Source organism: Dasypus novemcinctus, chromosome 21 (genome assembly GCF_030445035.2).
Source record: "Dasypus novemcinctus isolate mDasNov1 chromosome 21, mDasNov1.1.hap2, whole genome shotgun sequence".
Taxonomy (NCBI): domain Eukaryota; kingdom Metazoa; phylum Chordata; class Mammalia; order Cingulata; family Dasypodidae; genus Dasypus; species Dasypus novemcinctus.
The window spans coordinates 55,531,820-55,546,381 of NC_080693.1; the positions used below are offsets into that span (position 1 = coordinate 55,531,820).

Sequence of the window (14,562 nt, forward strand, 5' to 3'; positions counted from 1 at the left end):
TTAACATTTTGCTTCTGTGTCCCTTTCCAAAAAGGGAATGAATGAGTTAGAAGTTTTCTCAGGTATGTGATTCTTTGGTGAAGTGGGAGTCCCTGAGCTATGGTTAAAAGGAGAGAAGGTGGGCATTGGTGGAAAGGGTAGGACCTTGATCTGGATGCCAGGGAAGGTGATAGCAGGAAAGGAGGCCAAATGGTACCACCAGAACCCCTTAAGTCTCAAGTCTGTCCCAAGACTGTTTATCATGAGCTTTGAGTTCCCAGAAGACAGTAACCTTGATAGTAAACCTTTGAGTTCCCTGAAGACTGTGTACTTACTCTAGTACCTCACCATGTCCAGTATAGGTGGAGGAAGCAGTGCAAGCTGCCTCCTCAGAGAATGACATTACTGCAGAATTTCTCAGTCAATGTAGTTCTCATTCCATCCCTCCCTAACTTACCAGGCTACTGGATGTTTCCCCCACCCCATGACATCCTTTGCTGTGGTCCCAAGGAGGGTCACTGTGATAAACCCAGCTCAAAGGACTAGCAAAGAGGGTTGAAGATTTTCTTCTGGTAATTTGGGGACATTTAGGAAAAGATAAATTTACCAAATACTTAGTGACTCTCCTCTATGTGCTGGCACTCTGCTAGGCACTCAGATGGGACTGGTTATACAAAAGAAGTATGAGACTGGAATTTGTCCTTAAAAACCTGAACACGTTACAAAATTTACTCACTGTGCAAAGTCCACATCCTGCTTTTCAATCACCTTTTTCTAGCATGTTCACTTAAGCTTCTGGTTTCAGTATATGCCACTCTCTGTTCACTCTGGGGAATTCCTACTCAGAGGTCAATCTCTCTGTGCAAGTTTCCCCTCCCAGAAACCACCTATTCACTCCCTCTTTCAGACTCCTGAAGAGCCTTGCACATTTTCCCATTACAGGACTTAATGTCTTAAAACTCACAGTTTATCTCCCCATAGGCAAGGTTTCATGACAGGGACCACATTTATCTTTGTACCTCAGTGCCAACCATAGTGCCTGGAACATAAGAGGCCCTTGGAGAGTGTTTGGCAAAGAACACACATTTCCTGTCCTCAAAGTGTCCTTAACTTGAGGGACTCAAACTGAACACAACTGAAGTAAATAAGTTTTCAAACTCAACATGTCCATTCTTGATCTGCTGCCCCAAAGCTACCCTTCCCTGTCTTCTGCATCTTTATACATGGCACCGCCATGTATGTACCCAGCTGCTCAAGCCATAAAGCTGGGAATTACCTTTGATTCTTGTCACATCTACTCCATCCCCTGGTTGTTGATTCTACTTCCAAAGTTTATCTCATATTCATCCATTTCTCACCAGCTGCACTACCACTAATACAAACCATCATCCTTGGCCTAACTGACCTTGCATTCTATCTTACTGCCAGCCAACCACTGCCATCCATTCTTTATCTAAAGCATGGCCTTTCAAAATGGGAAACTGGATCACATCCATCCCTTACTGGCCACAGTTCAATGGTCTCCTAAAATTAAAAAAAAAAAATGACATCTTTGATGAGTCCTCCCAGACCCTGTGCTCTCTCATCTCTCCCTGCTTAATCACCATGCTCCAGTCACCAGGCTCTCTTGGGGTCTGCACACAGGCTCTTCCCTCTGCCTGGAACACTCTCAGCCCTTCTATGCCTCTAAGTCCTCATCTCTCAGGTCCCAGGATAAAGGCCTTTCCTCAGACAAGGTTTCCTTGATTCCCAAGTTCATCCAGTCCACTCCCGTTCCTCCTTAACAACACTCTGTCCTTTTCTTTCCTAACACTGACCATAATTAGTAATTTTATTTAGTATCTGTCTTCTCCAGGAGACTGCAAGTTCCAAATCTTTTGGGTAGTACTGAAATACCCAGCTCCTAAGGCCTAATGGTACTCAATAAATACTTGTTTATTGAATGAACAAATGAATTTATGTCAGCCATTCTGCATATTAGGATAAGACACTTGCTCAAAATTTCCACAGGAAAAGGCAGAAGAGGAATCTGAGCCAAGACACTCAAACTGTACACTACATGGTCTATATTAGAATAATATAGTCAAGTCTCAGGCAGAATTGTAAGGGGAACTTCATGAGGAAAGCACGCTTTTTAACTGGGCCTATTTGAATAGGTAAGAAAGAAACACTCCCAAACTCTGACCCCCTGAATACCAGCTCCTCAAGAGACTCCTTCAAATAAAAAGATCCCATATCAAGTTATTTTAGGAAATATTATATTGTGTCCTCTTGGAAAATCCCAATGGCCATTAGCTTACTGAAGGTCCTGCAGTCAAGAAACATACCAGAGAAGCAGACTTGGCCCAATGGATAGGGCATCCTCCTACCACATTGGAGGTCCATGGTTCAAACCCTGGGCCTCCTTGACCTGTGTGGAGCTGGCCCATGTGCAGTGCTGATGCGCGCAGGAGCGGAATACCCTGCCACGCAGGGGTGTCCCCTGCATAGGGAAGCCCCATGCGCAAGGAGTGTGCCCCGTAAGGGGAGCTGCCCAGCGCGAAAGAAAGTGCAGCCTGCCCAAGAATGGCGCCACACACACACGGAGAGCTGACACAACGAGGTGATGCAACAAAAAGAAACACAGATTCCCAGTGCCGCTGATAAGGATAGAAGTGGTCACAGAAGAACACACAGTGAATGGACACAGAGAGCAAACAACTGGGGGGTGGGGGGAAGGGGAGAGAAATAAATAAAAAATAAATCTTTAAAAAAAAAAACATACCAATATTTACTTCATATCTCACATGAACATTTGGAAGGAGAAATGGAGCTTAAGTTATACAATAGCACAGGTTATTTTCTCCACTCTTGGGCACAAATAAAATCCCAAACCCTAAAGTGGTGGCCTAAGTATTGCATAAGAGGGAAGGGAAAAATATTTCAGCACCAGGGACATTTTTCATCATCAGGTACTATTTCCTTCTTAGTGACATTCATTGGTATTTTGTTAAGGACAACACAATGAAAATGGGCAATTATGGAGGCGGTCTTGGCTCAGTGGTTAGGGCGTCCATCTACCACATGGGAGGTCCGCAGTTCAAACTCCGGGCCTCCCTGACCTGTGTGCAGCTGGCCCATGCGCAGTACTGATGCGCGCAAGGAGTGCACCCCCCCGTAAGGAGAGCCGTCCAGCACCAAAGAAAGTACGGCCTGCCCAGGAACGGCAACACACACATGGAGAACTGACACAGCAAGATGACGCAACTAAACGAGACACAGATTCCGTGCCGCTGACAACAGAAGCAGATAAAAAAAGAACATGGAGTGAATGGACACAGAGAACAGACAACTGAGCGGGGGCGGGGAAGGGGAGAGAAATAAATAAATCTAAAAAAAAAAAGAAAAGAAAATGGGCAATTATAATGCCCCTGCCAGCAGGAAACAGCCTGCAAGGGAAGTCATATAAGTTTGTGATAGCAAGTGCTGGAGCAAAACTAGTTGAGGTACAATTCTATACAACCATGATCCCAATGAACAGCAAAAGAGTTCCCATATTTTATTCTTAGAATGTGCAAAATCCTGTACAGCATTTTTAAAAAACCTATGTCCAGGAAGAGCACAATTTCCTGAACTGTAGGCAAATGTGTACACAAATATGCATATGAACATTTTTTCATAAAAAGGACCAATGCTTTGATCAGATTCTCAAAAGAACTCTGAAGAACAACTCTCACTGCTGAGAACTATGCTACTTGATCCTTAACACTTGTCATAAAATCACACTATTCTTCTTTAATATGTCCTTTGATTTATCAGTTGCTCTCCAAAGGAGAAAGAGGCAGGTATGGCTATAACTACCCTTGAAAAGTTACTAGTAATACATACAAAAAGCTGCTTATCATTTGTTTCAAGCTCCCAAAGGAAAGTGAACTGTAAGTAAGCTGTGGTCTAATTTCACAACTGGTTTTAGTTCATATGTGGCCCCAACGTTGACCTGAACCAACATGCTTGACATGGACAACTTGTCCATTCAAGATCTTTCCCATCCCCAACCACAGGAAGGACCACGTATACCATACAACCTGCCCCAGAACTATAAGGACAAATCAAAGTTGAAGACAAGTTAAAAGTAATTAAAAGTAATGTTAAAAATTACTTAGTATGGGCCACGCCCTGATCAAGATGGTAGAGTGAGATGCTTTGAAAAACTACTTTCTCAGGACTCCAGAAAACTGTTAAAAGGATTATGGTAAGAGGGCAAGTGCCAAATCAAGGAAAAGGTTTTTCAAAAATGGTAGGAATGGGAAACGGACTTTGGCCCAGTGGTTAGGGCGTCCGTCTACCATATGGGAGGTCCGCGGTTCAAACCCCGGTCCTCCTTGAGCCGTGTGGAGCTGGCCATGCGCAGTGCTGATGCGCGCAAGGAGTGCCGTGCCACGCAAGGGTGTCCCCCGCGTGGGGGAGCCCCACGCGCAAGGAGTGCGCCCGTGAGGAAAGCCGCCCAGCGTGAAAAGAAAGAGCAGCCTGCCCAGGAATGGCGCCGCCCACACTTCCCGTGCCGCTGACGACAACAGAAGCGACAAAGAAACAAGACGCAGCAAATAGACACCAAGAACAGACAACCAGGGGAGGGGGGGAAATTAAATAAATAAATAAATCTTTAAAAAAAAAAAAAAATGGTAGGAATATTATTCAGCTGTAAGAAGAAATGAAGTCCTGATGAATGCAACATAGATGAATCTTGAGGACATTATGTTGAGTGAAATTAGCCAAGGCACAATAGAACAAAATTATTTCACTGGTATGAACTAATTATAATGAGCAAACTCAAGAGTTAACATCTAGAAAACATATTACCAGGCGATAGAATGGGGATAGAGAATGAGGAGCTGATGCTTAGTTTGTGCAGAATTTTCAATAAGGTTGACAGTAAATGTTTGGAAATGGATAGAGGCAACAGTAGCATATTATTGTGAGTGTAATTAACACCCCTGAATTATGTGTGCGATTGTGGTTGAAAGGGAAATTTAGGGTCATGTATGTCACTAGAAGGAAAGCTAGAGGATAAAACATGGGATGGTTTAACAGTGAACCCTGTTGTGAACAATGAATGTGGTTAATAGTACAACTATAAGAATTTTCTTCCAGGAACCAGTACAAATGTATGTCACTATTACAAGGTGTCAATAATGGGGCAGTATATGGGGGGAAAATACACCTAATGCAAACTATGTACTATAGTTAACAATTATATTTTAGTATTCTTTCAATTATTAACAAAGGTACCACACCAATGCTGTGTCAATAATAAGTGGGGGTATAAGGGGTGTGTTTTATTTTCTTTTTTGTCCAATGAAAATGTTCCAAAATTGAGTGTAGTGGTGAATGCCCACCTCTGCAATTATACTGAGAGCCACTGATTGTACACTTTCCATGACTATATGGTATATAAAACTGCTTTTAAAAGAAAAGGGGGGGGGGTAGGAGTGATAGGATCTCCTGGCATCCTGCCAACCTCTACCATTCTACCCCTTACTTCCACTCCTCACTGATTCACATGTTCTCATTGCAGATCCCTGGTCATGGTTCCAGAGGGAGCAAAATAAACCCCATGCACACATTGGGAGCATCTATGTCTAGCCCAATCTGTCTGGTGGTAGCCTGAGGGACGCGCTGTCCTCGAACTTGCTCTGAGTGTTGGAAGGCAGTTTACAGAGCTCCCCTAAAGAACCCTGTGGGAGAGCAGTGAAGTTCTGCTGCTTAGAGTAAGGGACTGCTGGCTATAGAACAAACAGTAGACTGCCTGGGACCGTGAGGAAACAGTTTCCTAGGGAAAAGCAGACACTGATACCAGCGTGAACAAAGGGAGGGACCCCCGTGAATATCCAAAACAAGATGCATGTCCAGAAAGGATCAGGGCAACCTCTACGCTTTGGCCTGGAGCTATTCTCCAAACTCATTATATGGATAATTCTGAAGGACAGCATTCATAAGTCAATCTGTAAGGTTTGGGAAAGAGGTTTTTTGTTTTTTTTTTAAGTAGCTTCTGGCATTCAAGGAAAGCTCAGTCCTAACGCAAGCTGTATACAAGCTTAAGAAATGGATTCAGAGTCTAAATTCCAGCAACACACTAAAATTATCAAAATATCCAGGTTTCAACAAAAGATTAAAAAACATACCAAGGAATAGTGAGTGATGGCCCAGGAAATGGGGAAGACAAAAGCATTAGAAACCATCAATGATAGGGAGCAGGTGTAGCTCAGTGGTTGAGCAACTGCTTCCCATGTACGAGGTCCCAGGTTCAATCCCCAGTACCTCCTAAAAAAATGAAACTGCTAATGAGGATCAGACCCAGGACATTAGAGATTTACAAAATGGTTCTAAAAATGCTCAAAGGGCTAAAGGAAATCAGGAAAACAACAGATAAACATAAAGAGAATATAAATAGAAAGATGGAAGTTATGAAAAGAACACAGACAAAGCTGAAGCCCGCAATAACAGGAATTTAAAATTCACTCATGGAGTTCAACAGCAGATTGGAAGTGGCAGAAGAATCTGTGAAACTTGAGGATAAGAAAATTGAAATCATCCAGTCTGAGGAGGTAGAATAAAGAGGAAAAATAATAAAAAACTTGTGAACAGAGCCAGAGGAATCTGTTAAGACACCATTAAGCATATCAATATATGCATAGCGGAAGTCCCTGAAGGAGAAGGGGCAGAGAATATTCAAAGGAATAATGGCTAAAAACTTCCCAAATTTAATGAAAGAGATGTATATACACATCCAAGATGCCCAAAAAACTCCAAACAGGATAAACTCAAATAGACCAACACTGCACCACATTACAATCAAATTATCAGATGTCAAGGAGATAGAATTCTGAAAGCTGTCAGAGAGAAACAACCTGTCATATACAAGGGAACCTCAGTAAGATTAAGTGCCTATATCTCATCAGAAACCATGAAGGCAAGACAATGGGAAGACATATTAAAGTGCTGAAAGTAAAAAATTGCTAACCAAGAATTCTGTATCTGACAAAACTGTGTTTCAAAAATGAGGGAGGAATTAAGAAATTCCTAAACAAAAGCTGAGCAACTTCAAGAAATGCTAACAGGGTTCTGCAAGTTGAAAGGAAAGGGCACTAGACAAAATATTGAAACCACATGAAGAAATAAAGATCTCTGGTAAAGTTAATAACACGGGTAAATATAATACCATGACTATAGTATTTTTTATTTGTAACTTTTTATTTCCTACAGGATTCAAAAGGCAAATGCATAAAACATAATGATAAATCAATGTTTTGGCTCATAATGTATAAATAAGTAATTTATGACAAGAACTAAATGTGGGACAACAGAGTATAGGAACATAGTTCCTACATATGCTAACATAGTTCACATGTATGCTAAGGAAGTTAAGTTGGTATCAAAGCAAACAACATTGTTATAGATTTAGGATGTTAAATTTAAACCCCATAACTACAAAGAAAATATCAGAATATGTAAACTCAGACAGAAGATAGAATATAGATTACTAGGAGTAAGGGGCAGGGGCAATGGGGAAGTAATAAAAAATGAGCGTAGGGATTCTGTTTGGGATAATGGGAAAGAAAGTTCTAGTAATGGTGGTGAGGGTATTGCAACATTGTGAATGTGATTAATCTCACTAGTATGATTGGGAGGGCTTGGAATGGGAAGATTTATGTTGTATGTTTTCACACTTTAAAAAGGGAAAACTAAATAATGACAATTAAATGCAACACATGATACTGGGTGAGGTCCAGGAATGGAGGAGAAAAGACTCAAAAGGACATAACTGAGACAAAAAATATTGGGAAGAGTGGGTATATCTCAGGTGGTTGAGCACCTGCTTCCATGGTCCCAGGTTCAGTCCATGGTGCCTCCTACGAACAAACGAACAAGGCCAGTTCTTACTGGGAAGCAGACACGGCTCAGTGACTGAGCACCTGCTCCCTATGTACAAGGTCCTGGGTTCAAATCCCCAGTACCTTCTAAAAAATTTTTTTTTAAAATTAGAATATAGAATAAAAGCTTTATATCAATATCCCATTTCTTGAATTTGGTATCTGTATTTAAGGTGATTACATAAATGAATATCCTTGACAGGAAATGTACATGAAGTATTACGTGCTCAAGGTCTGATGTGCACAACCTGCTCTCAGATGTTCCAAAAATAGATGACAAAAAATAGCAAAGGTGGCAAAATATTAAAATCGGTATATTTGGGTATCTAGGGGGATGGGAGTAGGTTGGAGTTCTCTATATGGAGTTTGTATTATTTTCGCAACTGTCTCATAAGTTTGAAATTATTTTGAAATAAAGTTTTAAAAAGTACATAATATAGTCTCATGCAAGAAATGGGAAAACAGGCACAGAGGCATCAAATGACTAGACAAGGGCTCCACCTCCCACAGGTATGGGAATTGGGCTCGCATCCTGTTTCTGTATCCCTATAGCAAGACTTCTGTCAAATTTTCTCATCTGGAAAAGATATATAGTATCAAACTCATAATGTTGTTGTAAGGGTGGAATGAAAAAGAACAGATACCAGTGCCTGCTACGCAGTTCATTCCTGTACAGGTAATAAGAAAGAAGCAGAGCCAGAATGTGGCACATCTTTTGTTTCCTGGTTTAACAATCTGGCCCCCAGTTTGCTGCCTCTAGGATCAATTGAAATCACTTCTTGCCCAGTTCACTGCTTTAATTGCTGATTGGGTCACCTTGGGTTCCAGGTTTCCTTCTACACAACCAGTGTGAACATCTAATCCACAGGGCTAATATGAGGGCTAAATGAGGCAGAATGAATGCACCAAGCACAATGCTGGGCATACAGTAAGCAATCAGCACATGCTAGGGCTGGTCTCCTCCTCCACAGATAGACTAGGTGCTTCCACTGAGTGGGAGGCAGGAGTTAAATCCAGGAACTACTTTTGCTCTTCCAAGGAAGGAACCAGACAGTTGAGTTTTGTGCAGGTAAAAGGGGCTGAAAGAGGGATGATGTGCCACTTGAAGTTGCCAAGGGAAACATTCTGTTTCCATACCTATAAGGAAATCTTTTTACCTTTAGGTGAGGAAAGGGGATGAAAATCAGTGGAAGTCATCACCTCTTAGCATTCCATTCTCATGAGAATAATTTCCCTTTCATGCAAATATCTAGAACAGGGAGGTCTGGGCAGACATTCTAAGATTAAAAGGGACTTTTTGCAAACTTAAGCTTCTCTCCATCCCATCCCCCACTCTAGCAGGTAACACCCAAGGACTCTAGTCTTGCAAAGGAGAGCCCTCAAATTTGTAAACCGGGATAGGCACTCACCACTACTGGCCTCACTGACCAAAAAGCACACCTGAGCAAATACAATTCCCATCATCCTCTTTTCTACATAAAGATTCTTCCTTTTCCTGCACTGGATAAATGCTAAAGAAAAATGCAGCTATTTTCAGAAGTATAATCATCCCAAGCTTGAAAAGAGTCAATGATTAGTCATTGTTCTCTGTGATAAATTAATGTGGAGATGAGGAAAATGCACCTGTTTCCACGTCCTACCCATCCTAACTTCCTGCTGGGTCCTTTACCCTTGAAATAAGGGGGAAATAAACTTAACAAAAGAGTAATACTGAACAGACATTGCTATGCATACCTGTTAGCTGGAACCAAAGTGAGGTAGATCTAATTTATCCCACCACCTAGGCGAATTAAGAGAAAGCATTCCCTCTATATATAGTTTGCATTATAGATAAAAAAAAAAAAAAAAATTCCATAGCCACAAACCATATCCCTCAAAGTCCGCTTACTGCTACAGAAAAAAAATCCTAAGTGCATTTCCTATAAGTAACAGGTCAGCTGCATCATTTTCATATGTAAAAGAAAAGTGCCTGGATGAAACAGACTTGAGCAGAGAACATGCTTTATTGAGTAGTAGATATATAACAGCACATTCTACATGTGGGGAGGGGTTCAGCTTTTGTAAAAGGCCTTTACCCCTCAAGAAAACCCCTAGTGAAGTTGCTTTTGGATAAATTTAAGTGACACTAAAACTGGAGGGGGGCTGCCACTGAACATGCTTAAAAACAACCCCCCACCAACCCACAGTGAATATAAGTAGTGTACAGAGATGACAAGAGAAAGGCACAAATGTCCAGAGTTCAGGATTGTGATGAGGGCGCCACAAGATGAAAGCAGCGTTGTAGGAGACCGAGTTGGGAAGGGTGACATGTCATACATCAAAAGCTGCCTCAAGATAGCAGGTTATAACAGGCCAGAGAGAAATTAGAGGGAACATCCCTTCCTTCACTTGAACAATACCAAAAATAGGAGACCAGAGACTAGGGAAATGGTAGCAAATCCCAAAAAAGGAAATGGAGGAGTTCTTGGAGGGGCAGAAGTACTTCTTAGTCCTAGGGTGAGGCACGGTTGAAAAGAGAATCAAACCTTGGCAGGGGTAGCCATTCTGCATTGCTGAATTATGGTCTGAGATATGGAAGTGATTTCCAATCATTTTCTACTTCTCTGAGGATGTTTGGACAAATTCAGTGCAACTTACGTGGAAGTATGGGTGAGTTATATCAGACTAGTTCAGGTGAAAAGGATTCTCCAATATAATTAACCAGCTCACATGACATGAAAAGAACTGAAAATTATTTTGGAAATTGAAAATGTAAAAGGAGCAGGGAGTAAAGAAAGAAGAAAATATTTACTACCAGGATTCCCTTCCACCAAGACACTGACCACAGGCAGACTCAAAATACAGAATCACCACTCTTAATTCTCTCCATCTTTTTCAGAGTAATCCCCAGGAAACTCTTCAAAAGTATATGGCTCTGGTCAGCCTGATGCAGATCAAAAGTAAGTCATTCAATAAAACCAGAGGCAAAAAATATATAAAATTAGTTAAGATCCAAAGTGAATGGACCCCTTCCAGTATACACACATTCAGAAGTGCTCTTCCCTGCCCCTCCACAAAACACGTTTAAGGAGTAATTGGAAAGGTCCTGGTGGTTACAACCATATTTGGAAGTCTGATACCAGGTGGCAAGAAGCACATATATTACAAACAATTTAGAAGACACAATACAACCTCATGAGGCTAGAGAACAGGAGGAGAGAACCAGTGACTGGACAGGTACAGTACCATAACAGAACTCCTTGGGTCAGTGCTATGAGGGATCTGCACTCAAGTCTAATACAGTTCCCATCCAGGCAACCTCACTGAGGCCGAAACAACAGTTCCTCAGAACCAGCGTCTGCAGTGTACACGAAGGTCGGAGCCAGGACAGTCCTGAGGGGGATGGCCTTCCCAAAGGATACTGTACTTGCCAATCACAAGAGTAACAGAAATGACAGACAGATCCCTAGGGTACGGATTCCTACTGCTGGGGTTCGCTGGCTCAGAGTGACAGGTCACTTTAAGTGCCCTTGGGAGGGGTCCATTTTAAACAGCTCGGATCCATGGTTTTATTGGAGTTGGACCTTTTGGCCTCTTTGGCTATCCACTCATCAATCAGGTCCTAGGGGAGAACAATGGGAAAAATTACACACATTCAACTAAAATATTTTATATGGATTCTAAAATGATTATTTATTCAAAAGTAATTTCCAAAAAGGTTTAATAATGTCAAAAAATATTCTTTTGATTTACAAAATGCTTTCCTATTTAACTGACTTCTTCCCTCACTGAGAAAAGAAAATCATTATTTGCTTTCCGTTATTACACACAGGAATTAACTAAAAAAACTAAAAGTGGGCATTGATAGTAGGGATGGCATTTGTTAAAGGAATTTAAAACTACTTCCCACATGCCATGGAGTTTGTAAAGATTCCCTTCTAGAGATCAGCAATTTTTTCCAATCTAAGAAAAATCAAATGATATAAAGTACTGTGCAATCATAAAGCTGCTTAACTTGTGTCACTCAAATTTGACACAGGCACTTACTCAGAGCTTCTGATAAGGATTATCTAAGGTAACAGATAAGCTTAACAACTGAAACAGAGACATCACTGCCAGCTAAAGAAATAAAGTAAGCAAAACTCCTTTAAGAGGGAAGGCTACCGTTTGGATCTGAAGGCCCACCCCACTTTGTTCCAGTAAGTCTTAGCAGACATCTAGCAATGAGTAAGCAGCTGATAAAAACCTTACCTGTCTCTTTAAAACCAGGTGTTTCCCTTTCCAATACTTGAGCATTTGAAGGGCTTGCAGAGTACTGACAATGTCCACAGGATTCACAGCTGTCTCCTGGCTAATTTCTGAAAAAAGAAGAGCTACAGATTATGTTATGGCCAAACTGCACACCACTCGACCTTAGGGGAAATCCAAAATCTAGCACTCAATCATAACATGTTTAGCCAACAGTTTATAAAGCAATCACCTGCTATTCCAAGTAACTACAGAAAAGGGATATTACAATAGGAAATCACTCTAGGCCCCTTAGAAATCAAGGTCAAAAATAGACCAAAATAAATGCTTCCTACCTTGCATAAATACATAGGAATATTCTCTACTTAAAAAGTCATTTTACTTAGTTAGAAGCGCCTGCATGTGGTAGCACACTTAAAGATAAGGAAATTTTCCATCTTTATGACTTTCTGTAAGAATTAGTGTTAGCAACCCTGGATTTGAGAAACCAATTTATAAAACATTCCCAGGGCCCAAATGTTCTGTAATCCTAGATACCTTTAGTGAGGATCTCTACAGTGGCCCATATACATTGGGTCTTCCATTCTTACATGCAGATGAAACATAGAATGGAACAGTATCTTTGCAGATTACGAAGAATGCACATGGCCAACTAGAAAAGTTAGACTATGCAATGGATTTAACATTTTAGGTAATAATTAACCTTTCTAAAGAATCAAAAACTAACCTTTGATAGAAATCTCTTTGCCTTGAAAATTATGCAGGTAACGGAGAAGAACTTCTTTCCAATAACTGCGATAACTTATGAGCCCCAGATCCGAGAGTGGACGTTCTGGGGAGCCAACTTTTTCTTCCACTTTGGAAAGCAAATAACCTGCCAGGGAACAAATACACACTTTTTCTAGCAACACTCATCCTAATGGCAAAGAATAATGTGCCACCATGGAAGAAGTTTTAAAAAGTACAGTTAACTTTGCAATATCAATTATGGTTCATTCATTCAATGGAATACTATGTGGGTATTATTTATTTTTCCCCACAAACAAGACATTTCGTCACTTTTAAAGGGGTGAATTTTAAACAGATTCTTGGACTGCTGGCTCATATCCATCAGCTCGTTCAACTTTAGCACCTGTCTCATCTCCAGTTCCTTTTCCAGAACTACTACCTTCACCGTGAAGCTCCATGAGTTTTCCCAATTCAAACTTGGGCTTCTGTGGGGGTGTTTAGTACTGTGCCTTTGTACAAACAAAAAGAGAAGAATGTATATTTACTTTTTTTTTTTTTTTCAATTTCTCTCCCCTTCCCCCTCCCCAGTTGTCTGCTCTCTGTGTCCATTCACTGTGTGTTCTTCTGTGTCCACTTGGATTCTTGTCAGCGGCACTGGGAATCTGTGTTTCTTTTTGTTGCGTCATCTTGCTGCATCAGCTCTCCGTGTGTGTGGTGCTACTCCTGGGCAGGCTGCATTTTTTTCGCGCACAGCGGTTCTCCTCATGGGGCGCACTCCTTGTGCATGGGGCTCCCCTACATGGCATGGCACTCCTTGCGCCCATCAGCACTGCGTGTGGGCCAGCATACCACACGGGTCAGGAGGCCCTGGGTTTGAACCCTGGACCTCCCCTGTGGTAGGTGAACATGATATCAGTTGAGCCAATTCCACTTCCCTGTATATTTACTTTAATAACAGGCATTTTCAAACTCTGGAAGACTTCATTAAAAACTTTAGAACAATGGTTATCTCTAGGTGTGTACTGGAAATAAGGTAAATGGGAAGCCTTGTCATTAAACAGCTTTTTATATTTTTCAAATCTCTATACTTAAAGAACGGATTATGTCAGTAATACCTATGTACTGGGGGAAGGCGGATGAGAGGAGGAAGGTCCTGAATCTGATCAAACCACTAGTTTTAACATCTAACATTCAATTTATACAAAATACATTAAATGATACTATGGGAATGCAGTCAGCAAAATTTATACTCTAACCTAATTTTTTTTACAACAAATAGAAAAGAAATAAAGGAGAGGTAGAGGGGGAACTTTTAGATTAAAAGTAACTTATCTGAGTGGTAAAGAATTTTGTCTGTTTTTTATGATTACTATTAATGAAATCATGAAAATGCTCTAGTAATGACTGAAGTGAGGAAGGCACAACTAAGTAATTATACCAAATACCACTGATTATACACTTTGGATAAACTGTATGCTTTATTAATACTTATCAAGGAAACTGATTTGTTAAAAAAAAAGTGATTTATGAATCACATGAACCAATCCTGATACATCAAGCTTATCTGGATCTGATTAAAAAATAAATCACAAAACCAGGGAAATCTGAATACTGTATATAATGATAAATAGTATGGAATTTTTTAAAAGATTTTTTAGGTATAATAGTTTATCTTTCAGATATAGCAAAATAATTGACGGTAGAAATATAGGTTAAG

At 40.8% G+C, this 14,562-nt stretch overlaps 1 protein-coding gene across 3 annotated transcripts in view; it reads right to left on the reverse strand.

Annotated features, from left to right (window-relative positions):
- Positions 1–9,873: 9,873 nt before the first annotated feature.
- KAT7 (lysine acetyltransferase 7) overlaps positions 9,874–14,562 on the reverse strand; it is a 29,683-nt gene continuing 24,994 nt past the window's right edge. For 2 of the 3 annotated variants that reach the window (XM_004446578.4, XM_004446577.4), the window contains 3 exons: positions 12,844–12,990; positions 12,120–12,226; positions 9,874–11,490 (listed from right to left, as the gene is read on the reverse strand). In XM_004446578.4, coding sequence (XP_004446635.1) covers positions 11,389–11,490; positions 12,120–12,226; positions 12,844–12,990 — 356 coding nt within the window. In that variant the 3' untranslated portion in view covers positions 9,874–11,388. Of the gene's footprint in view, positions 11,491–12,119; positions 12,227–12,843; positions 12,991–13,535; positions 13,737–14,562 lie in introns of those variants that run through there. The other variant, XM_058284017.2, reaches the window with a different exon arrangement.